A 26,077-nucleotide genomic window follows, 5' to 3' on the forward strand; every position below is an offset into this window, starting at 1 on the left:
CGTCCGTAGCAAGTATTTTAGAGGTGTTTTGACAATTCACAGCCACCGTACAATCGAACGCCAAAATCTAGAACTATTCAGGATCAAACAACTTGGTGGTCTTGTTTTTAATATGTGTCTCCAGTATCGCTAGCAAAGCTTCAAACTGAGCCGCTGACATCCTGAAGTAAACCTTGAATCGTTCGGGATAATCCCGCAGTAAACGATCTCAGGATTGTCGGATGGACCCAATATTTCCTCTTTCTTTTTCTCTTTTTAAGAAGAGAGAGGACAACAAAATCATCCTCACTCCTTAAAGATTACATTTTGTATTGTTTTGCGAATTATTTCGCAACGCATTAATACACATCGCACTCATGGGGTTTCATAGGTTTCTGTGCGTGACAAATTTTTAGGATGACGAATAAGAAAAAACAAATAGCAATATATCTTGCAACCCTGTTGAATGCCAGCATGTGCTCGTGTTTTAATTCAGAGTTGATTCCAGTGTGCACAGATTATTATTCAGCAAACACAATGATACCCGTGAACATTTCCGTCTTATTTATCAAAATGTGGACCTTTTCAGATTCTCAGTTGAAGAAAAATAGATTCCTGTTCAACAGGAAGTGAGGTTAGGCTGTTGTCACTGTTTACATCCATACAAGTGGTCTATTCAAATACAAGAGTTTATGGGAATTAGTAAATTGTAAAATAAAGTAAAAATCCATAAAAATATAAATATAGACAACCCTTTTAAACAACTCTTTAATGATGATCTAAACTTAATATGTATTGTTAAATACAATTGTTTAAATTTGTATTAAAACTAGATAACCTACAGCTAACTCATAATAGCGCCCCTCGGTGGTGGTTTGGGGTAAAGCACAATAGGGAGGTCCCCACCGGAATAGAAAAACCTGACAAATATTCACCTTTCTAAAATTAAAAATTTCTGATAAAAAAGTTGATTTTTGGGATTCAAAAATTCCCCCAGACACTTCTGATTAAAAATTATGGCTTTATTGTATTTAGAAATTGCTGTCCCCACGTGTAACCTTCTAGTCAGGAGTCCCCACGACGTAGCAAAAACAAGTATGTGTGTGTGTGTGTGTGTACCTTCTGCCTGTCTTCTATGTACCTGTTTGAATTATATTGTGAATAAAAGTTTGCATTGGAGCTTTTGACTTTTCTTCGTCTTCTGCCTGCACCACACTGTGACATCCATGTCATATTTACTCTTCAAAGTGTACACTTGCAGGTGATAATGAACTTACTGTTAGGCCCATAAATAATAAGTATAAACAATATTGAAAAATTATATAATTATCTAACATCTGACTAATTAAAAATTAACCAAAAAAACATAACATGCTAAATGGGGGATATCTATATCTAGCATAAAATAAATAAATTGTAAATTGTCAGCACAACAACGTTGCAACAGCCCTGTCGCGTCTCACACTTCTACGTTGTTACAATGTTGCGAGCACCTAGACAGCGACGTTGCCATAGCAGAAATGCAATGTGCTGTGTTTGCTGGGGTAGCCCTTGATGTTTTATTTAAATCAGGATTGAGAAATGAAGCCTGTGATTTTGGTTTTCCTCTTGTTGTAAACTTTCTTTATTCCTTCATCGAAGCAAGGCCAAGAGACTTGAGATGGATCTTATAAGCAGAAGAGATTTATTCTTCCGAGTCTGTAGTTCATCAAGTCTAATCTAAAGTAACTTTACCTTGCAATTTTATATACATTTTAGGAGGAGGGACTTCTGGAGGTGGAGACAGATTCAAACAAAGCATACAAAAGTAGGGAGGAGTTGATTCTATCAGGCGAAAACCGGTTTGGCAGGTTATCTGGCTTGCTCAAGAGAAACAGGCCCAATTAGCATAACACTATCATTCAAATTGCATAGACGCTAATCCCATCAGTCTGAGTGAAACTGGGACTCCAAGAGCCATTAAAGACAATAAGGAGAAAACAGGAATTGCAACTTTGCTGAGCAGAATCATTATCTTAACCTTAAAAGCTAAATACAATATTCTTTACCGTGATGTTATGTGTGGAAGCATATTTGAGATAGATTCTTAAAATGTGTTATTCTTCACTCTTTTAACGTAAGATTCCATTCCATCTGATATAATACTCTCACTGCCACGGGTTTGTTGTTCAAACGTTTTGAGGACAGGTAACCTTGCTGTGGAAGCTCCACCCTTCGTTTTCTCAATTTTTCCACTTGTGCCTCAAGATTGTGCTTTTCTTTCAGAGATTCTGCACGGGCAACAAGAGCGGCTCTTTCCGCCTCCACCTGAATGCGCACTCGTTGAACAGATGACTTGGATTTAGTTGAGCCAGACCTACTGGGTCGGCTTGACGTACGACTGCACACCCGTGTTTCAATGTTGGAAATACTATCGTTAGGGTTAATTTCACTATCAGCGCACTGATTTTCATCTTGACATTGTTGCAGCCATTCATTGACAGCTGCAGAAAACTCCTCAACCCACAGTGATTTGGCTTTAAACCATGTTTCTCTTTTTCTTCCTTTGGTAATATAACTAGCAAAGACCCATATAGGCTTCTTTTGCCTCTTTGCACTGGGTTTTAAACGTATCAAAGGTGCTTTTAACCTCCCTTTTGGTTCCAACATTAATCATGAGATCCTTCAGTAAACTTTTAAAATGTGCTGCTTTTTCAAACTTAGATTTTCTCTGCTTTTGCAACACATCAAGTTTAAAGGTGCTCTAAGTGATGCGACGCGTTTTTTAGGCCCAAACATTTTTTGTCACATACAGCAAACATCACTATCCGCTAGCTGCCTGTCCCCTGAACACACTGTAAAAAAACGTGGTCTCTCTAGACACCACAGGCTCCACAAACGGCAACAAAAACAAACTGGGCTCACCCGCACCACGAAACACAACAAACAGTGCTCCAGCCAATCACCGACAAGAAGTGAAGGGGGTGTGGAGGAGAGAGAAGCATGAAGAGGGAAGTTTGAATTATGGCCGACACACAACGTTTCGATGAACAAATTGCAAAGAAGAGGGACAAGGATAAGGAACGCGTGAAGTCCCGAATTTACATCGGAAAAACCTTCGAAAAGTGGCGAGAACTCCGCCGGCAGAAGGGCTTCCAATCCGACATAGTTGCTCTGTTTTTGCAGAACAGGTAAATCCATTTTTCTTTCTAAACTGACGTTCATGTTCGCCAAACCAACACAAGAATGTAATTAGCTAGAACTATGCAGTCAGCGTTAGCTTTGGTGAATACAACATATATGTTTCTAGCAGCTAGCGATCAATCTCTATTTTAAATGATCAAGCAAATTCACAGTAGGGCGACAATTTGTGTGAATGATTGTTTTCACCCACTGTTTGTTATGAATTTGAATGTCCATTTATAGGATATTGACAACTTTGACTAAATTTGTTTACGCCGCCGCCGTTGTTTATGCTCACTGGGAAACGCGAAGCTAACGTTATCTTGCTATTATTGCGTCCTTGTATGGGAGCTATAGTTATAGTTATAACCTCAGGTGGCGAAACGATTAAGATTATGTTTCTCTTTTTCTGCATTCTGTTCTGCAATATATAAAAGCATTTATCTAACTTGGCGACATTACACATTGAATGAAGTATCAGTAAAACTTAACTTTGTTTGTAGTGACTATTTTGACTTTCCTTTATGCCGGAAGGGAGGGGAGGAGGGAGGAGACGGGATGAGGAGGAGGGAGGGTCTAGCTAGCCTCCGTTTTGTTTGACAACAATTCGAATGTCAACAAGAAGTTACGACTCCCGGGATCGCTTAGAGCACCTTTAAGCAACAGCCACTTTGTAGTAAGTTTAACCTCGCATTTTTTAACTGTTTAGTCTTTACCATTACCCTTATCTTGCGTTTGATCCTCGTCAGGATCATTCAAGTTAGAACCATGAGTTTCACTTCCATCTGCCATTTTAGAGCTAATAAACACTCACTTCTTGTTCACATCATATACACAAACACAAGATTAATACACATTGCAACCATACATTTTTTGGTTTGTTTGTCTGTTTTTTTAAAAGGCCATGTAAGTTTAAGTCAGTTTGCTGGTAGCTCGAGCTTCATAATAATATTGTCACGGCTCATACCTAATATTCTACTGCTTGTGGATGCATAAATACCACTGTCTTTGTGCGCTGCTCCTTAGCTCATGCAGCTACAATACGTCCACAGTGACAATCCACAGCAACAGCTTTCCAGAATCTACCCGCTGCTTTCAAAACCATCAACAAGCTTCCTCCCACAGATCACTCAGCTTGTCCTGTAGTCTCCAATTTGATTGCGTTCAGTCCGTTGATGTAGTAGACTTAGCTCAACAAATCAAAACCAGCTTCCCCCGCAGTCAAACTTTTCGACTTTAAATTGTAGGCGTGCTTTGTCCTATTTTTAGATCCTTGGATGCAATGTCCATATCTTTTAAAATAAAGTTGGATATTCCAATCCATTTATTGTCCATTTCTTTCAAAATTAAACAAAAACATAAAAAAGAAAATAAAAGAATTGTCCATTTCATGCACCTTATCAAACAACAATCCAAGTCCATCAAGGTCAAAAAGTTTCTTTGACCTTCTTCACGCACACTTCTGTGTCGATTTGACAACATAAATATAGTATGTGCCCTCTAATGGTGTGAAAGAAAATTACATGAACCCATTAATGGCTCCTACACAGAGGACTGAGACTTTAAGGAATTTTATGATTAATTTTAATATTTGCTTTCACTTTGCAAGGTTTAAACATTCAGTTTAAACTGTATCAGTCATATGTGTTTAATTATTATCTTTAAAGAGAAAAAGAGTGAGTTTCACTGATATTGAAATATTGAGGCAGTATCTTGAATAGTAATTGATTACACACAAGTGACAGAAATGTATATATACTATTTGATCCAGGGATTACATTCATGTCCTTTTTTTAGTGAAAGGAAAGCAGAGATAAGTCAGGATACATCTACATTAATCCGCATACATTTGAAAATGGCTTTTTCTGACATTTCAGTGTGGATAAGAAACTTTGAGGAAACACTAAATACATCTTACTGCGCATGTGTAAAACCTCACAAAAGTTATCGCACAACTCTTCTGACAGGATTATCTCAGCATTCACTGATGCGCACCACTCATAGTGCGTTCAAGTCCTCCTGGGAAGTTCGTATTTACGAAGTGGGAAGTCGTGTTTACGACAGCAGGCGAGTTCAAATCACTTTTGTCGGAGTAAGATGGCGGTTTACTTTCTCAATTAATCGCACAAAAATACAGCAAGGTTCTTGAATTCTACTTCTAGAAAACGAAGAACAAGGAATGTGCATCAAGTGTGTATTGCTTTTTTATGTTTTTATTTTATCTTTTTTATCGTTACATAGTATATTGTAATATTATAATACTATAATATGTTGTGTAGGCAATTAGCGTACTTCGCTGTAAATAGAAAAGCCTGACAATATCACTGCTAAATACCTTTAAGTATTGTGGTTTTCCACCATGTTTCTCACTGACATGCACACAACTCGTACAGATCGAGGCTTAAAGAAAATCCTGAGCTTCCCACTCGTATTTACGACATTGTGGTGGCATTTATGTGCGTTCAACTCATAAATACGATCTTTACGACCTGACTTGAACGCACCAATAGTCACCATTGTATATTTGGTCTAAAACACAACCGCTCTGATGTTTTACTGCAGGACAGCAAATGTGAGTGAATATTCTGTCATCTTTGCAGGACTGTGATTTGAAGAGTGAGCAAAGTAACATATTTTAGCAACAGTGTGAAAGTGAATAGTACGTAACAGGCACAATACCGGTACAACAACACAAAATCTATTGGTACAATTTGCGTCACATGACTAAACTTCATCGTTTTCAAATACCTCCGTTTCGACAGACCACACTGCGTTTTCAAATTTATCCACTTTGGAGAACGTTTTCAAAAAGGTTTGTTTTCATTAATAAAAACACGTCTCAGTGTGGACGAAGGCCAAAGTGGAGAGAAAAAGATGTGTTTACACTAAAACGTATTAGTGTGGACAAGGCCTGAATCACTGGAAGAACCCGTGTGTCCTGCGAAAGCATCAAACCCAGCGGCAGGACCACAGCTCTGTCCACTTTTTAAGATTCATATTTAGGATCAGAACTTTCACTGTATTGTGGGGAAATATCTGCAGGATTGTGATTCATGGAAGAGTCGCTCACCAGAGGTACCTGCAAGAAAAATAGGTATACAATCAGCTTTAATGCTTATTTATTGATATTTGGTCAACTCTGTTATTTATATAAACTCTGTTACCATCAATGTCAGCTCTGTTTGTTTAAAGTTTTGCTTTAAAAATTATCATGAATAATTGTTAACAAATTGATTAGAAGCTGATTAGCATAACAAGTATTCTTACTATGAGACATTTTAAAGGATTTTATTCATTTATAAAGCTATGTTTAGAGAAATTGCACACCATCTTGGCAACTTTTCATTTATTTCATTTCAATTCATATATTGATATTTTTACTCCAAAACAAAAAGTATCTTGTCTTATTAGGTTTAAAGTTGAATTAATGGATGAGGAGACAAAAGTTCTCTTAAGAAAGACAGGGTTTTAATCCGTGTATCATTCGTTCAGTCGTTTTTTTTTTATTTAATATTGAAAGTAGAAAAATGAGAAAACGGTTCCTATTTCGTTTTTTAATTTTTTTTCAAAAAAAATTATTCAGCTTTAGTTTTCGTTTTTCTTTCTGAGGTAGAAAAATGAATAAACAGCTTGAATATTCAATTTCTACACGTGGGGCGGGAATGAAACGCCCCTTTCCTCTGATTTGTCAGCCGAAGATCAAACTGTCCCGTCATCAGTTCTTCCTCAGTTCTGCACTGCAGAATAAGAGTCCTCCGTTGTGTGGATTCTTAATGCGTTTATTGCAACTTTTTCATATGTTTTCCATCAACCAGACTAATGAATGGCTCGACACAGCCCGTACTGGGGAATAGACCAGACAGGGCTTTCTTCTTTGTAGACCAGAGTTCTCAAGTGCCAGGGGTTTGCTATTTTCCTATTTTCCGAACTGTAAAGTCACGTTTTTTTTTTATACAAATTTTAGCATGAACCACGCTGTGTTTTATTCCTAAGTGACTATATAATGTATTTTACTTCAAATAATCTAAATGTTGACTTTGAAAAGTAGGCACGTCAGAAGGCTATTCACTCTATTTTGGTTCATTTTTGGTGTGCGCCAGAAAGATGTTCAAGGAGACTGAGACGCGCTAAAGTAGCTAAATGTTGTTTTCTTTATTTTTCAAAGGCATGACATTTTGTAGTCATTTTGAATGTACACAAATAAAAATATAAATTGTACTGTTTCGAATGACAGAGTATTAAACGACAGAATATTAACTTATTTCCCCTGCTGAGAAACAAGAGCATTAAAATAGCCCCACATCATCACATAGCCTTCACCATACCTAGAGATTGGCATGGTTTTATTTCAGTTAGCCTAATAGCTGGTTTGATTTGCATTGAGAGATGATCTTATGGAAAGTACTCCATGCCAATCTCTAGGTATGGTGAAGGCTATGTGATGATGTGGGGCTATTTTAATTCCAAAGGCCAAGGGAACTTTATCAGGATGCATAGTATTCTGGATCCATGAAGTAACTGGCCTTTAAAAATAAAAATCTGCCTGCCTCTATGGGAATTTAACATAGGGGTGTCCAGACTTATGCACCCTGTATTTTAAGGAAGAACATTTATTCATTTACGATACATTATTCATTCACAAAGAAAATTTGTGTCCTTAAAGGTTGGATTTTTCCCCAAAAATTTTTAATTAAGGCATTAAGTTCAATTTCCAAAAGGTGATTTTTTATTCCTCTTTTTAGTCAACTTTAGCATGGGTGTCTAAACGTATGCATAGCACTGTATAAAAAGTTATTCTGCTTAATTTAATTGGTCTGTTGTACAATATAAAGGCTGTGCCGCACAGTCCTACTTGCTGTTATTCCAAACTCATTTCCCTTGCTGTGAAGATGATGATTTAGCCTACGTGTATATTAGGACTCGACTTAAGTATGAAGCCTTCTTTACATTACTAGTTAGCATCCAAATGTTACATTGCAAATATGGAAACTTTGGACCTAATGAGAGATGCGCGAAACCAACGTCGGTACAGTTTCAGTTTCGATTCAAATAAATTTGTTTAGGCTTGGCGTTTAAAATAGGCTAAATGTTGTTTATAATAAAGGACACAATATGCTATTATTATAAGCTATTAGGTTATATTTTTATTATACGTGGCTACTTATTTTTCATTCTTGTTGTTTTCTGAATACCATTCATTTAAGGATTTGACATAGGCTACAGTAAGGGGAAGTAAAATACGCATAGACATAGCCTATATGTTATTAATAGTGTTTATAATGTTAATGTTGTATTTTATTTACCGGTCTTTTACACTATTTCTGAATAGGCTAATAATAAAATGTGTTTGTTTCCCTCTCAACATGACTCGGTGCACTGCGCACATCTTTGAGATATAAATTAATACATTTTAATAAAACACAAGGCCTACATTATAAAACTCAGAGTATGTATTTTAATATCTCTGTTGTTCTCTGTTCTCCGGTTGTTAGATAGTCAGTCTGAATGACAGTTTCAATTTAGGCCTATTATATAGTCAATGCATTATTCTTTTCTTTTTGTATTAGTGTTAAAAATATTTAATTTACAACTAATTATATTGATTTATATCTTCATTTATTATTTAAAAAAAATTACTGGGCGAGGGCGACCATGGTAGGCTCAGCCGTCATTTAGCCTACCCTGTATACCCAGCTGATGCAAAGGTGAATTTATATCTACACAGAAGAAAGCCCTGTCTAGTCTATTCCCCAGTACGGGTTGTGTCGAGCCATTCATTAGTCTGGTTGTTTGATGAAAAAAAGATGACATGTAGTTGCAATAAACGCGTTAAGAATCCACACAACGGAGGACTCTTATTCTGCAGTGCAGAACTGAGGAAGAACTGATGACGGGACAGTTTGATCTTCGGCTGACAAATCAGAGGAAAGGGGCGTTTCATTCCCGACCACGTGTAGAAATCAAATATTCAAGCTGTTTATTCATTTTTCTACCTCAGAACGAAAAACGAAAACTAAAGCTGAATTCCTTTTTTTTTCTTTTTTTTTTTTAAATGTAAAAAACGAAATAGGAACCGGTTTCTCATTTTTCTACTTTCAATATTAAATTTAAAAAACGACTGAACGAATGATACACGGATTAGTTTTGAATTGTTACATTTGTTAATTGTATGTTTTTGACCCAATTTGTCTATAACAGAGTTGACTGATGTTTCTGTTAGTACATTGATTTTCAGAATCAATATTTTAAATCTTACAAGCTTAAGACTAGCAAATATCGAATATATTAAATTTAAAGCGTGTTCTATGAAAAGAAGAAAGTTTAACAGAAAAAAAAAAATCCTATTTTTTGTTTTCTTTCTCTACTTGAAAAATACCCGCAATCCTTGAATGGGTTATATGAATAAAATCAACACTAATCCAAATAATGGATCATAGATTTTTTTAAACCATTTTACACAAAGTCCCATTAAGCTGCGTTCACACTACAAGCGACTTTGTCGCTGCATGGCTGCATGAGGTCGCTAGTGGGCGTTCCCACTACTGGTTGCCTAGTAATGTTTGTGAGTGAAATTCACAGATGTTACTCCATGTTGTAGACAACAAATCTGTTTTCTTGCCGCTACAAGCTAACATTTTGGAAGGAAAAGTCTAAATATAAATGGAATCAGTACATAAAATGCATAATATTAAACATGAATGAGAAACAGCGAGTGCTCTTTGCTATCACGGCTGTTTAACTGCAGCAAATGGGCAAATACTGGTCTTTCTGAGTTCACGAAACCATTCAGGCTCGGAGTCAGCACGGCGATTACCACTGTATGTACACGGAGACATATCATAAATTATTGGACAGTTTCTGACTGCTAAAATAAACTTCTCATTCATCTAGCCTCGGTCGGACTCGGCATTGAAGAGTGACGGATCACTCGCGCCCTACTGACTTCACTTCTATTGGTTGTCGCTCCCGAAAGTCGCTCTTCATTTGCATAAAGTTGAACAGATCTCAACTTTGTCGCGTCGCTGGACACGCCCCATCCAGTCGCCAACGGTCACTGTCGCGCGTGTCGCCGGAAGTCGCCCGCTCCCCATTGAAATGAATGGTATCGTGTCGCTTTGTCGCATGTAGTGTGAACGGGGCTTTAGACTGGTGCTACAAGCTTCTCTTACCTCTGATTTGTTAAGATCACGGGAGTGATTAGGCCCAAAGGCACCAAGGAAAATCACCTTGATAAACATGCAGCACCTTTGGAAAAATGCACATGTAATTCTTACATCGTATTGCACAACTTCTCACTGTAGTATAAATTCAATAACATTTGCAGACAGTTCTAGTATTACAGGTTTATAGACAACACTGTATTTCAAATGGAAAAAGTAAAAGACAAAAATCCTGCTAAAATGTTTTGGTGTGGAAACTGGAAACAGTGAGATTGAAAAACGATCCGTCTTTCTGTCAATCTGCAATGTCCTAGCAACCACCCAGAAAACCTTAGCAACTGCTTAGCAACCATAGCGGCCACTCAGCTTCTAGCCCTGAACGCATCACTCACCGGTGGAGAACAGCAGCAGCCGTTGGCTTTACAGGCAAATGCTGACAGAACGATGGAGATGATAAACTCAAGGATAGTGAATACCAAGGACACACCACTGATCCCCTGGTATACGGTCTGAGAAAACACTCATCATTAGCACAGATATCAATAAAATAAATGATAGTTACTCACTCATACGCTGGCTGCAAGTGCAGAATGTACAATCCTTGAGGTTCATATGGTAATATAACAAATCAAACTTAATGTATAATGTCAAAGCCTTCTTGCATGGTAAACAGGGCTTGACATTAACTTTTTTGCTCACTAGCCACTGTGTCGAGTGGTTTTCAGAAGTTACAATCCACTCAGCGTTTTCACAGGCTACAATTTTACCAAAACCATGAGGAAAAACTGCCATATAGATATTTTTAATACTATCTCATAATTTGGCAGCAGGCAGCTACAGTCAAACCAAATATTTATTCAGACACCAGAAATAGTTTTGGGTATTTTCTTTAACTAGTGGGTGCAACTACACTATAGTTAATTTATGTAAGTGAGGATAGCAAAATAAAGTAAACTGTGACATTCTTCATCCAAAAATTCTTCATACAGTGACTACCAGTAAAATTACACTTTGACCTGGCCATGTTTTGCTTTAGTGTTTTCCTTTAATTGCTAATGTGACCTTTTTACACCACAGACTGAACAAAATTAAGCATCGCTTGGTAATTGGTTGACCTAAATTGGTATTATGTAATTGTGTAATTAAATGTAACAGCTGACATCTAATCAACCTAATTCATTTGTGAGACAGTCTAAAGGCGGCCGCACACCGGACGCGCAGCTCAGCGCCTCGTCGCACCACGTCTAGGACAACTCTCACCTGAAAATCCGATAACATCAGCAATTTTCTGATTTCTGTAAATAAATATAAAACTAAATGTATATTGCAGCACATGGTGAAGTCCGTATATACATTAACTACGATTTGAGACACATAAATGTAAATTTAATATAAAACTATGTAAATGGCGCTCTGTGGCGCGGCAGGATTTTGAACACTGTCCTGAGCCGCCGCGGACAGACGCCGAAAGGCGCCGCCGGTGTGTGTACTCTCATAGAGAATAATGTGTTCGAATTTAAAAGACGTGGCGCTGCACGGCGCGCCGCCGAGCTGCGCGTCCGGTGTGCGACCCCCTTAACAGAAGGATGGACAAATCCAGTGAAATATCACCTGATTTGATAACTCTGAATTCTTGTAATTTTTTATTATCATTTTCTAAACTATAGCGAATAAACTGCTAATGTGAGAAATGTTGATGGTGTCTGAATAAATTTCTGGAGTAAATGAAATGAGTGAGTGAGGAGAGGCGGGTTTGTGTGTAACTCGCTGTCGCTATTTTTGACCACTACATTGCACTTAGTTTATTATTTCAGATGATTTTTTTTTTAATGATGTTTTATTAACAAGGTTCGGGAGGAACACGTTCTAATGATCAAGCAATCAAGTCATTCCAACCAGCTGTCATCAATCAGTAATCAGCAGGTCCACTCAATCAGCAGGAGTTAAACCTATAAATATACGCAGTCGACTCACCCATATTCCTCGACAGTTTTCAGCATTTGGTTCTCTGTTTTGCTACGATGTCTCAAATGCAACTCTAACCATCTGATGACGAGCTCAACCATGCTCCGGTTCCTCCGCCGTCATCAGCTGGCCCCAGGACCACTTTTTCTCCGCCTAATACCGCCTCCAATCCCCAGGCTTCATCTCGCGGGCGCCAGTCTGCGCAAGCCGAGGCCTGCCCTCACCTCCACCGGCGAGGACTGCCCTAACCTCCACCGGCGAGGACTCCAGCTTTCTCAGGCTGCCTCCGCCGGTAGTCGCAGCCCCGGCTTCTCTCCCTTACAGCTCTCTCTTAAATGCAAAATCACATTATTCTCTTTTCACAGCTACACCATTGCCCGTCCCATCAAACGCCGTCGCTCTGGAGCCTCCCCCAGTGGCCCACAACATCCGAGCACAGATCCTGGCAGGTGCGGACATAGACCTTTCACATTTACTTTCTCTGCTTCCTGTGTCCGATTCTAACCGCCAGTTAGACTGCGGGGATTTTTCGGTCACGTTAAAAAATCAAAACACACATTCATCACGTTTACTTTCTTTTTCTGAATTTTCTATCGCCTTCAGCCACTTCACAGAAGTCATTTGTTCAGCCTTCCCTCATAGGCGGCGATCTGTCAGCTCCGCATAATTCCCTGTTCCCAAGCATTAACAGCCTGATCCCACTTGACGAATTTTCTCTCAAATACCACGACGTAGTGTTGTCACGATACTAGAATTTCTAACTTCGATACGATACCTTGAAAAATATCGATATTCGATACCATTTTCGATACCACAGAGAAAAAAACTGCCACAATATTAAGGGGGTAATATTAAGGGGGTTTTTACTTCAAGCTAAATATAACAAGTCTAGAACATGACAATGAGGTATATTTTACATGGACAAAAATGTCCTGAGGTAGTGCACTTGTTCAAAAGCATAAATGCTGGTTAATACATTAACGTTATTTGATGAACAGATTTTAAACGCAAACGTGCGTGCATCACACGCGAAACACTGCTCACTGGATCGACATGAAGTCAAGTCACCTTTATTTATATAGTGCTTTTAGCAATACAGATTGTGTCAAAGCACTTAACAGTATCAAATTGAAGGATAGCGTGTCAGTAATGTAGCGGATGAGCAGATCATTCATTTCATTTGGTTCTGAATTAAGGAATCATTGGCTCGTTGAATCTGAACACAAATGCCCTTTTCCTTCTTGCTTTCACACTCTGACCTCCCAAATACAAATCACACGTCGGCTCCAGCTAGTCGGCAACTTTTACGGCTCCTTCAATACTTTATAGCACCCTAGACAGAACGTTCTGCATTCCAAACCCCCTTCCTCTCTGCACCAAAGAGATAACAAAACTCTATGTGACATTCAAGACTGAGAAGTCACCACACACACACACAAACGTCCTTTGTATGTAACTCAGATGTTCTGAATTAGCGAATCATGATTTGCTAATTCAACCTCTTTTGTCAGAGGAGAAGATAAGAGCTTCTGTTTTGACCGCCTTAGGGTCAATTCCCTAGTGCTGAAACCTCCCGCAGCACCGCGTGACTTTTACGCCACACACACACACACACACACACAAAAAGACTTTCCTATTAGACACAGACTCTGAGATTAAAAGTCCTACAAAGAACCCAAATCTAATAGCCATTACGAATGTTTTTGATATATATTTTTATATGTGTATAATTGGCCAGATAATGTCTGAGGTATCTATGCGACGTTATTATGTTAATCAAAATCACTATGCTAGTGATTATGAGGAAATTATGTAACCCTGTATTTCTGTCATGCAAAAACGTCATTCGAGGTGTCAATGTAATGGGAAAAACATGTCGGAGTCGAATCTTGACTGCAAAGTACAATAATATGCATTTATTCTAGGAAATACCATATTTCTAAATATGAATGTTAAATTCGATCTCTCACATGACAGAGTCAAAGTAGGCGTTTCTTCACCAACAAAGAAACTTCTTTCCCGCTTCAGATCAGCAGATCCGATTTGCTGTTGTCCCAAAAAGAGGGCGTAAGCAGATGTCCTTTAAAAGTAGAGACCCTCTCCTCTGACCTGTCTCTCTCACCCTTCGTCCTCTTCTCCCCCGCGCAACGCTTCTCCAAGGAACATCTGAAAAGTCTCCGGCCTTCTCCCTTGGACAACACATGTTCGAGTCGTAGCTGCCGTTCTTTGCAACTAAGTTATATATATTTGCCTCTTCCTTCACGGGAGATGAATCTTATTTTCCGGTAAACGTTACATTCAGTGAGCCTTTTTAAGCTTCCCGCGACACCAGAAGACGCAGCACCAACAGGACACCGTCCGCGCTTCCTGCCTCTCAGCATCACTCGAACAGAGAACCAACTTGCAAGTAGGCTACTGATCTCTCTAAAGCTGATTCCAGGTGCCTCTTGAAATTAGGTTTCTGTCTGTAATAATTACCAGCTACTTCCTCTCTCTCTCTCCTTATTTTCTCTCTTTCATTTCATTCACTCTGATCACGTTATTTCTTATGTTCTTGTTTGTTTAAATGTTTGTTTGTTTTATTGTTTGCATTTTTATGTACGTTTATAGTTGTAGCTCATGTAATCTCTAGTCTTGACATTTATTAAAACCCATTCATACTTTGACTGTCTCTGTGTTTGAAAATCCACCTTTATAAAGTCAATGAAATGCAAAAGATCTAAGCTACACGCTCGATATTATAGACTACTTAATTCATAAACCCAAACGTTTTATGTTCACGGCCAGAAGATAAACTTTCTTGGAGTTTGTAACAGGGATACCCCTTCTTAACTGTGATAATCTTACATTTATTCGCTGGACGAATGACTGATGACTAGACCAGTTACAGAACAAGGTAATCTCGATAATTGATAAAGTAAATGTATATGCGATTTATGAATTATGACCATGAGTTATGATTATTAATATTTCCAAATTCCCTATATCCTTGAGCTAATTCGCATTGACCCAGAGTCAGATATATATATTTACGTTACAGTAATGTATAATAATAAGATTAAACAAAATTTTCAGTTAAAGGCATTTCATTATTGAATTACGAGATGTCATTGTCTAGCTCAGTTTAGTTTAATTAGTATCTGTGTAATCAAATGATAATCACTAATGAAGGCAAATTGCAGAATTAAATAATATTTTTTTGAATAAAGTTAAATAAGCACAAGTTAATTTACATTTGACCACAGTTAAAATATTTACTTGTATAAGATTCCTCAGTCAGATTATATTAACTTTAAGAATTACGGTGAAAAACGAGACAACACACACTCATATCAACAATAATACTAGGCCAACTTGGTTAATGTTTCAGAAATGTTAAAATGAGAAGAGTTACCAACCTCTCGAAATTATTTATATAGATCCGGGTGTCGGTCTTTCAGGTGCTTTGCTATATTAGGCCCAGATCACACCTAACGCGTTTTTCAGGTTCGAAAACGCGAGGCACACAGCACTTACCATCACACAGAACGAGCAGTGCGCTGAGTTTATTATGTTGCTAGGCAACCACTGAAACAGCTGTCCTGTCAGTCAAGTAAACATCAAATCAGCCTTTTATTAACTTTATTCATTTACATTTACATTTAGTCATTTAGCAGACGCCTTTATCCAAAGCGACTTACAAATTAGGACAAAAATTCAGCGAGTCATCATAAAGAGGCAAAAACAACAACAACGCAAGAAGTGCTCAAAATACGAAGTTCAGGTATTATTCAGAGTAGCATAAGCCTGATAAGTGATGTTTCAAAGGGAAAGGATTTTTTTTTTTTTTTTTTTTTTTTTTTTTTATAAGGTTAAGTGCTCACGGAAGAGATGGGTTTTCAGCTGTCTTTTGAATGTTGTCAGGGATTCTGCATTCCGGATGAGGGTGGGGAGAGCGTTCCAGCAGCATGGAACTGTGAATGAGAATGTTCTGGAAAGTGATTTTGTGGCTTTCTGTGATGGAACCACGAGACGTCGCTCGTTGACCGATCGTAGGTGTCTGGTAGGGATGTAGACTCGTAGGAGTGAGTGAAAGAAGGAGGGAGCTGAGCCTGTGATAGATCTATAAGCAAGCGTCAGTGCCTTGAACTTGATGCGAGCAGCGAGAGGTAGCCAGTGCAGAGAGGTGAACAGAGGAGTGACGTGGGCCCTCTTGGGCTCGTTGAAGACAAGACGAGCTGCAGCATTCTGGATCATCTGTAGGGGTTTGGTTGCACATGCTGGAAGTCCAGCCAGAAGAGCATTGCTGTAGTCGAGCCTAGAGATGACCAGGGCCTGGACGATAAGTTGCGTTGCATGCTCAGTTAGGAAAGGCCTGATCTTCCTGATGTTGTGCAGTGCAAACCTGCATGATCGAGCTGTCTTTGAAATGTGGTCAGTGAAGGTCAGCTGGTCATCAAACGTTACTCCAAGATTTCTGACCGATCTTGATGGGGTGATTAATGATGACTCTAGCTGGATGGTGAAGTCGTGCTGTAGAGACGGATTGGCAGGGAGGACGAGAAGCTCAGTCTTTGCCAGGTTGAGCTGCAGGTGATGTTCCTTCATCCATGTGGAGATGTCCGCCAGACAGCTTGAGACCCGTGCAGCTACTGTGGGATCATCTGGTTGAAATGAGAGGAAGAGCTGCGTGTCATCAGCATAGCAGTGGTAGGAAAAACCGTGTGCCTGTATGATGTGTCCCAGTGATGTGGTGTAGATGGAGAAGAGGAGGGGACCAAGAACTGAACACTGGGGAACACCTGTGGTCAGCTGATGTGCTCTGGATACCTCACCTCTCCATGCGACCTTTAAGGACCTACCTGTGAGATAGGACTCAAACCAGTGGAGTGAAGTTCCTGTGATGCCCAGTGATGAGAGGGTGGACAGAAGGATCTGATGATTCACAGTGTCGAAGGCAGCAGACAGATCCAGGAGAATGAGGACTGAGGATTTGGAAGCAGCTTTTGCGATCCGTAGGGCTTCTGTGACTGACAGTAATGCAGTCTCAGTTGAATGCCCTTTCTTGAAGCCAGATTGGTTGACATCCAGCTGGTTGTTTAGAGACAAGAAGGATGTTAGTTGGTTGAAGACAGCTCTTTCAAGTGTCTTCGCAATGAATGGTAGGAGAGAGATAGGTCTGTAATTCTCTACAAATGATGTGTTTAGCGTTGGTTTTTTGAGCAGTGGAGTAACCCGAGCCTGCTTGAATGCTGTAGGGAAGGTGCCAGTATGGAGGGATGAGTTGATGATGTGTGTGAGTGATGGTAGAAGTGTGAGAGAGATGGCTTGTAGAAGGTGTGAGGGGATGGGGTCAAGAGGGCAGGTGGTAGGGTGACTGGAGAGGAGAAGTATAGATACTTCTTCCTCGGTTAGCGAAGAAAAGGAGGACAGAGGGATATTGGCTATGGAAGGGGTCGGTCTGGGTTCCTGTGTGTGTGGAGCTGAGAACTGACTGCTGATAGCTGTTGTTTTGTTGGTGAAGAAGTTCGCAAAATCGTCAGCAGTTAAGGAGGAGGCGGGTGGTGGTGGAGGTGGACAGAGGAGAGAGTTGAATGTCTTGAAGAGTAATCGTGTGTTGGAGGAGCTGTTGATCTTGTTGTGGAAGTATGAAGATTTTGCAGCATGAACATCAACAGAAAAGGAAGAGAGGAGAGATTGATACATACTCAGGTCAGATGCGTCTTTTGATTTGTGCCATTTCCTCTCTGCTGCCCTGAGTTCGGTCCGGTGTTCCCGAAGAACCTCAGATAACCAGGGGTTAGAGGGAGTAGCGCGTGCTGGCCTGGAGGAGAGAGGGCAGATAATGTCTAGAGAAGAGATTAGAGTGGAGCATAAGGTGTCCGTTGCGGTATTCACATCCAGAGATGAGAATTGTGAGGGTGGGGGAAGAGAGGATGACACGGCAGAGGAAAGATGGGAGGGGGAAAGTGAGCGCAGGTTTCGTCTGAAAGTGACTGGTGGTGGGGGTGGTGGTGCAGGGGTAGAGAGTTGTAGACTGAAAGTAATGAGGAAATGATCTGAAACGTGGAGAGGTCTCACCAAGATGTTGTCTGTGGTGCAGTTGCGTGTGTAAACCAGGTCCAGTTGGTTGCCTGATTTGTGAGTACCTGCAGTGATGAGTCGTTTGAGATCGAAAGAGGCTAGGAGAGAGGTGAAGTCTGTTGCATGTGGCTTTTCGAGATGAATGTTGAAGTCACCAAAGACTAGAAGTGGGGTGCCGTCCTCAGGGAAAGTGGACAGCAGCACATCCAGCTCATCTACAAAGTTACCCAGCTGACCTGGGGGGCGATAAATGACTACAAAATGGATCTTAATGGGAGTTGTAAGTGTAATAGCATGATATTCAAATGAGTTGTTGTTGCATAGAGAAGAGAGCGCGGAGTATTTGCAATTGTTAGAAACGAGAAGCCCTGTACCCCCCACCTCTCCCAGACTGGCGAGGGGAGTGGGAGAAGGAGAAATTGCTAAGGAGAAATTGCTAAGAAATTGCTAAGAAGGAGAAATTCACTTTCCGTTAACATTGTGGTAGTTACGGTTCATAAAGTCGTTAAGCTCCTGGTAACCCGCGAGAGCACCACAAGTTTATCCTCCATCATCGCACTCTCCGGGCGTTCAAGCAACTAGCTTTCATCACTAAAACGGAAGGCCCGCGAGGCGCAGCAGGCGCATAAACAGCGCGCAGAACGCTCGCTGGAAACCAATTGAAAATAAGTGCCTCTCACTGCAAAAAACGCGTCAGGAGTGATCGGCCCCATTCTATTCACTTTTGCTATTTAACCAGAGCGAATGAGACGAGTGCGCGTGTGGTGTTTGTCAACGCGCCTTTGGAGAGAAGTGAAAGTGACAGCTCGGCTAGTATCGATACTTCGGGAAATTAGTATTGGTACCGTTCAGATATTTCAGTATCGATATTGATCGAAATATCTATATTTTTGACAACACTACCACGACGTGGATCACGCAGTCGATAAAAATCGTGGGTCGGGGCGCTTGGCTCGCAAAAATTGACATCTCCTCGGCTTTCAAAGTGATGCCCATCCACCCGGATTCATGGCACTTATTCGGAGTGCGCTGGCATGGGAAATTCTATTTGGCTGTATGCTTAACTTTCGAATGCAAAACTGTTCTCCAACAATCAGGCATCCCAGCAGAGAATTTCTCCAGCCATTCCTTCCGCATCGGGGCAGCAACCTCAGCAGCCCAAAAAGGCCTCTCCCAGCAGCAGATCCAAGCTCTCGGAAGATGGTCCTCAGACGCTTTCCAAAGCTACATCAGGACCAACCGATTCCACATCAAAAAAGCCCACCAAACCCTCATCGATTGCTCACTTAGCTTTTTGGGGAGTACTCTGGGTTCGGGCCCAATTTCCGAGCTCGGAGCCCTCCCCCCGGACAGCACGCCAAATACGCATAACCGTTTACTCTCTGATCATTCATAAGTGTGAACTCGTGAAATGATGTTTTATTAACAAGGTTCGGGAGGAACACGTTCTAATGATCAAGCAATCAAGTCATTCCAACCAGCTGTCATCAATCAGTAATCAACAGGTCCACTCAATCAGCATGAGTTAAACCTATAAATATACGCAGTCGACTCACCCATATTCCTCGACAGTTTTCAGCATCCCTCCACCACCCCATCTCCTCACACTTGCATGGTTATCTTCCTAACCAGAGATGGGGGGAGTACTCTGGGTTCAGGCCCAATTTCCGAGCACTCCCCCCGGACAGCACGCCAAATTCGCATAACCGGTTACTCTCTGATCATTCGTAAGTGTGAACTCGTGAAAAGACTACAATTGAAAAATGTGTATATGAAATTCAGTCTGCCGAAGCGATTAGTAGGAGTGACTGTAACACGCTACTGCTGAAACACACACGCATTTGGCGGGTGTTAATGTCAAGCCGTGATTCATGTAAATTATCAGTAACAGTAAGTGGTCTATTGAATTCTTCTATTAAATGCAAGTAAAACTGACTAGAAAAGTTGCTAACATACCTTGTAATTATAACAGTCATATCTATAGCAGTAAGGGATATATCTCGACAATTCCAATGAAAGGATAATAATGGAAATGCCTGCAGTTAAAACACTTAAGATGTTCATTCCAAGTGAAGCTTTCACCTATAGACAGAAAAACAAGTTAATTAGTTAGAAAGCACTTTAGCCAGTGTGTTAAACAGATCATGAAACAATATATATAGAGCACTATAAAATTAATAATAAAGTTGCAAGTTGCAATTATCGGGGTCCAAGTACAAATGACTCATGAAGACAATACAATTATACAATGGCAATATCTCTCTTCAAATATAATAAGAGTCTTCTCTTTTTTTTTAAAGAAAGTAATACTTTTACTTTCATCCAGTTTTGGGCAGTTTGTTTAGTCTTACATTAAATAAAGTTCGTGCTTGAACCCCTGAAAATAACAATGATGTGCGCATACCAAACACAAACTGGAGGAGGCTTTGCCATGGAGTTTATTTTCTGCAGCAATGCAGAGTGATCCTGAGATAATGTACTGAGAGGAGAGAGAAAGGAATCTTCTGTTAGAATATTTAGCTTGTGTTAGAAAAGACAGAACTGTACTTAAGTTGTATATTGTTTGCTTACTATGAGAGATACCCAATAAGGAATACCATCGAAGAAAAAGGTGGAATATGCACGGACTGTAGAGACTCCCAACAGGAGAATCAGCAGGCCGATCATTATCTGGACAGTCTGAGGAAGACCAGAAAACAGGCACTTATTGCAGGGGGATAGTGACTCACAGTTATTAGCTGAGCAGGGTTGCCAGATCTGCACAACAGTTTGTTAATGTTTGTACTACTGCTTTTTTGGATTTTTCCTGTACCTTTCCTTCACACGTATAAAAATACATTTGATTGAAATATTTCTCACCCCAAGAGCTTTTGGTTGGCCTTGCAGGAAAGCCTGAAGTCCTCGAGGAGCTGAAGCTGTCTGTGGCACATAAACAGTCGCTGGAGCCGTTTGTCCTGGGGCCTGAAACTGGATGATCAGCGTCGACGAGTTTGTGGGAATGACGGTAGTAGACATTCTTCTTTCTGAATCTGAAATTGACCTGTACAAAAACAAGACATGTAAAAACATGTGAAGAATAAGAATATACAGTGCATTCACAGCGCTTCAGTTTTTCCACATTTTGTTATGTTACAGCCTTATTCCAAAATTCTGTATTGTAATGTACATGTAATACTTATACATACATACATATATACATTTTCGTTTTTTTATTTTTAATAAACTTGCAAAGATTTCAAACAAACTTCTTTCACGTTGTCATTATGGGCTATTATTTGTAGAATTTTGAGGAAAATATGAATTTAATCTATTTTGGAATAAAGCTGTAACATAACAAAATGTGGAAAAAGTGAAGCACTCTAAATACTTTCTGGATGCACTGTAAAATAGATTTTCATAAATAATCTTACCAGTGTATTTATTAAAAGTTTGTTAATATTTATTATTATAAACAATCTGTGGTCTTCATATTCTGGAAAAATGTATAAACGCAGAATAATAATAAAAATAAAAAAAACACTTCAGATATTATATTACAAACATCCCATGTTTGAACTGATCTCTGAGAACTGTGTGATTGTATGTTGATTTATGTGTTTTATATGTGCTTTTATGTTGTTATCCCTTGTTCAGCACTTTGTAAACCTTGGTTTTTTAAATGTGCTATATAAATAAACATGGAATGGAATGGAATGGAATGATCTACAGCTGTCATCGATCCACATGTGGGACATTATATATTTAAAGCAATAATATCTAAGTAAAAACCTTAAAAACCTTTTTTTAAATAAATTACAGACGAGCAGTAATTTATCAATTTGCAACAATAATATTTCATTCTCATTAGGCGTATTCAGGCCTTTAATTTGAAATAGCGATGAACATGAAAAATCATGAAATATTGAGAGAAAAAGGTCTGAAAATGTTTTAAATACAAAGAAAAAAATGTATTCTCGATTTGTGATGTGGCAGCGAGCTATAACGCACATACGTGTTTTTTATGCCTTTATTCAAGGTTGAATTCAAATCAAATACTGCCAGATTACTTCTGAATAGGATGTCTACTTCATAAACTGTATGAAAATTATGGAAATATATGGTTCAGATCATTCAAACCATATATGGAAATGGAGATGCCCTTACGGTCAGTAATAGAGCTTGGATGTCATCTAGTGAAAAAGTGTGTTACTGCGCACAAATAAAATCTTACTGAAAGCTTTTTGAGATATCAACCTAAAATTTGTAACATAACTTGTACAGATTTTAGAGTAAAGTTTTAGAGTAAAACATGTTTTGTCTTCTTTAAAACAAGACCAACCATAGGTCTATATTCCAAAGCATTCTTGAATTACAACCATTAAAGTTTGGATAGTGATGTTCATGTCAATGCGAAAAAAATGGTTAAATCACCAATACATTTTTACGTTTCAGGGTTTTATAAGCCAAACTTTGTATAAAGATGGGTCTCAACTATGTTATGACAGAATGATTTGATATACCATTTTGCTTTATGTGTGTGTGTGTGTAATAGACATGTGCCGGTATTCGGTAATGCGATAAATCGCGGTAATGAATATGCACGATATTGTTATCGCGGGCACTTCAAAATACCGTGAAAAATAATAGATCCGAATTTAGATTTTTAGAACGCGCATTATAGCTTATTTTCCATCAACCGCTTAAACAAACTGCGCGAAACACGTGCGCACTCTGATGTAAACAATCGCCACGTGTATAAGCATGCGGCCGGTGCGCACTTCTAGTCTAATGTAAACAGTCCTCACATGGAGAAGCAGCATGGCGGAAGGAGGAACGCCGCCGCCTACAGTCTATGGCCGCCGCCGATCTATCCGGATCCATCCCGCTTCTAAAAGCAGAGCTGCCAACTCGACGCATTCAGCGCGAGACTCCTCACACGCTCACGCCACACATCCGTTTTCTCACGCAGAGAAAAATCGTGGAGCAAAGAGGACACGAAGACCGTCAAACAAGACAGAGCAGGTTACTTTTGATATGAAACAGAACAATTGTGTCACAGAACGTTACATTTAAACTATTTAATGACCAGCAGCATGTTAGATGACTAAAACATATAGATAAAGAGGAGTATTTTGCTGAATATGTGCACTGCACTTTTTTACATATTTATTATATTTTTACTTGTGTCATTACATAATTGTTATTATAATGAAAACCGCATTATATTTGATTTAATTAGTTATTTGTAACCTTTAATAATACCAGTTGATAGGGCTCTATATGGTTACATAGCATTATGTGAGATATTTTTTTTTATGAGAAAAAAATAACATGTGGGCTATCTACTGTAGCCTTCCTAATATTTATCCAAAATAAGTCAATATTGAATCAAGATTTAAATAAAATCCCAAGTATTGAATTGAAATCGTTAAATTTGTGTTAAGCAATACAAACAGTAGCCTACCAGTCATTGTACCATGTAATCATTGTAACATGTTGTCACTAAACTTAATAAAATTCAGTTTAGTTACCAAATGTTTTGACAATCACAATTACACCTTGTGATGCAAGTTTTATTTTATTTTTTACATCCCCCCAAATCCATCTGTTTCTCATGTACAATTAAAATACCGTGATAATACCGTATACCGTGATAAAAGATCACTCAATTAATCGCAGCATGAAAATGTGATACCGGCACATGCCTAGTGTGTAAAATGGCCATAAACAGGTTTTCCCATTATATGCCATATATCTATACACTGTATGATGCATATTAATGTGTTTGTAATGAAAAAATAATTATTCAACTATTTATTTCATATATATATATATATATATAATTTATTTCCTATGTCTCCCAGAATGAGTAGGCTAATAAACATTACGTTAAATCCTGGTGTCCAGTGGACATGTATGAAATCACTGTCCTGTTTCGTAACAAAGTCATATTTTGATTTGAAACCCCATAACATTATGAAATCTTAACATCAATCACATCCACACGTGCGTCTCGTATTATTTTAATATTTTAAGGCGTGCTTTTGTGCAAATTAAATCTGTATTGCAGAAAATGTGTAATGCGGAGACCCGCCCTAAACATGTCCACAATAATGACTGCTGGAGACAGAGCTTCTGAGAGGAATGTTATATACATAGAGGAAATATTCGACTAATCTTACAATATTTACAATCAAAGTCTAATTAAAAGTATACTTTTCCGTCTCAGTAAGTTTGTTTTGGTTTCGATTTGAAGCGTTTTCATTTCGGTGCATGATGCATCACTAACTCAGTACTCTGTTAATAACGACCTGACAACGCAAACTGTACATGAACGAGTACCTGGACGAGCTCAATCTTGTTGCAGTCTTGATCGAAGTTCTTGTGTGTCTTGTGTCGTCGTGGAAGAAGCCGATCTCGACCTTCACGCGCTGTTTTACACGGAGAGATGAGAAACTCAATTAGAGATGGGTGTGCCGTGCACTTGTTGGAGGGCAGAACTAATGCTGTCACGGGGATAATTGAGTTTTCCCAGCTAACACACTACGTACCAGTTACGTAATGTATTCGTCCTTTTTGGTAATTGCATGATTTACCAACTGACAAAGTAGTATCGACGTCGCATTTCTGTAATTTCATTTCCATCAAATTACCAACTGACAACGTTGTCAGTACGGTCTCCTAAGGTTACACGATAACGTTTTGTGGATGTTTTGGTAATTTCATTACTTATTATTGGTAACATAACTGCAATGTCATAATATGACAGAATAATAATATGACAAACGTCTGTTAATTTATTTATTTTTTTTATTTTTTTTTTATTCAGTAAATTCATTTATTTACTTAGTAATTCATCTTATGAAATAAATGTAATCTGTTGTCAAATTTTAAGTCTGTTGTAGGGTGAATTAAGAATTATTTGGATGAGATGTTGGGTGCCTCCATGATGAATTAACTGTTTGACAAACACATTTAACCTGCACAAACCTTTAATGGAAACATGCATATGGTTTATTACTGCAACACGATCAGTAATATATATATATAAAATGTTTCTATTTTCAGAATTAGGACGTTTTATTTTAGCAAAATTTAGCTAGTTCATGAATATGTTTGTGGTTGATTAGGGCTTACAACAAATAAAGAGGTTGGGAACAACTGATTTAGAGCAAGGCTACAGAGCATAAACAATTGTGTTTGGGTGGATGGGACAAAATAAAAACCTATTTTGAAAATAGAAACACATAAAAAAAATCTTTCAAGATTTTGAATCAGTATTGCATCATACTCTTGTTTCCATCAAAAGTTTGTACAATATAATAGCTACGACAATTTTAGAATCTTATTATGAAATCAGCAAAAGCTAATGTCATTTTCCTTATGTAACCTTTGGCTAAATATAAAAAAAACCCGACTACACCACCTAGGTTACTTCTCCACCTAGGAAAGTAAAAGTAATAAAAATACCCACCAAAAAGAATTACAACAAAAAGGAAGGACCCTGCTGGTTCGGATTGCATCAAAGACAGAGACGTGACTTTCCAAAAGTATACAAAATTTATTTCGCACAAGGAGAATCATTCATTTAAAACATCCTAAAAATAGATCTCGTACAAATTACCAATTAAATACCCACACAGTTAATAAGAGACCATAATAAACCCACTTTAGCAGAAAGGGACAAATCACACTGCAAATCAGTGAACAAAGTTTCTTAAAACAAGTGATAAACAAAATAAAAAAACAATACCAAAAGAAAACAAATA

The 26,077-nt window shown here is 38.7% G+C and overlaps 1 protein-coding gene across 1 annotated transcript; it reads right to left on the reverse strand.

Moving 5' to 3' along the window:
- Positions 1–4,719: 4,719 nt before the first annotated feature.
- LOC309496124 (membrane-spanning 4-domains subfamily A member 4A-like) lies at positions 4,720–24,792 on the reverse strand. The gene is made up of 7 exons (XM_082166138.1): positions 24,651–24,792; positions 21,189–21,369; positions 20,901–21,008; positions 20,734–20,808; positions 20,286–20,411; positions 10,694–10,810; positions 4,720–6,220 (listed from the first exon to the last, which is right to left on the reverse strand). The coding sequence occupies exons 2-7, from the start codon at positions 21,342–21,344 to the stop codon at positions 6,128–6,130; spliced, it is 675 nt and encodes a 224-aa protein (XP_082022264.1). The 5' UTR covers positions 21,345–21,369; positions 24,651–24,792; the 3' UTR covers positions 4,720–6,127.
- Positions 24,793–26,077: the final 1,285 nt, after the last annotated feature.

Source organism: Leuciscus leuciscus (assembly GCF_965113295.1).
Source record: "Leuciscus leuciscus genome assembly, chromosome: 4".
Classification (NCBI taxonomy): Eukaryota; Metazoa; Chordata; class Actinopteri; order Cypriniformes; family Leuciscidae; genus Leuciscus; species Leuciscus leuciscus.

What these genes read in the sequence shown, in the direction of transcription:
- LOC309496124 (XM_082166138.1), bottom strand. Translation starts at nt 21,344, where the DNA reads ATGTCTACTACCGTCATTCCCACAAACTCGTCGACGCTGATCATCCAG. An exon ending in CCTCCTCCAGTTTGTGTTTG is followed by an intron (nt 20,412 to 20,733) that starts GTATGCGCACAT and finishes TTCTGTCTATAG; the next exon opens with GTGAAAGCTTCACTTGGAAT. An exon ending in ATGACTGTTATAATTACAAG is followed by an intron (nt 10,811 to 20,285) that starts GTATGTTAGCAA and finishes GTGTTTTCTCAG; the next exon opens with ACCGTATACCAGGGGATCAG.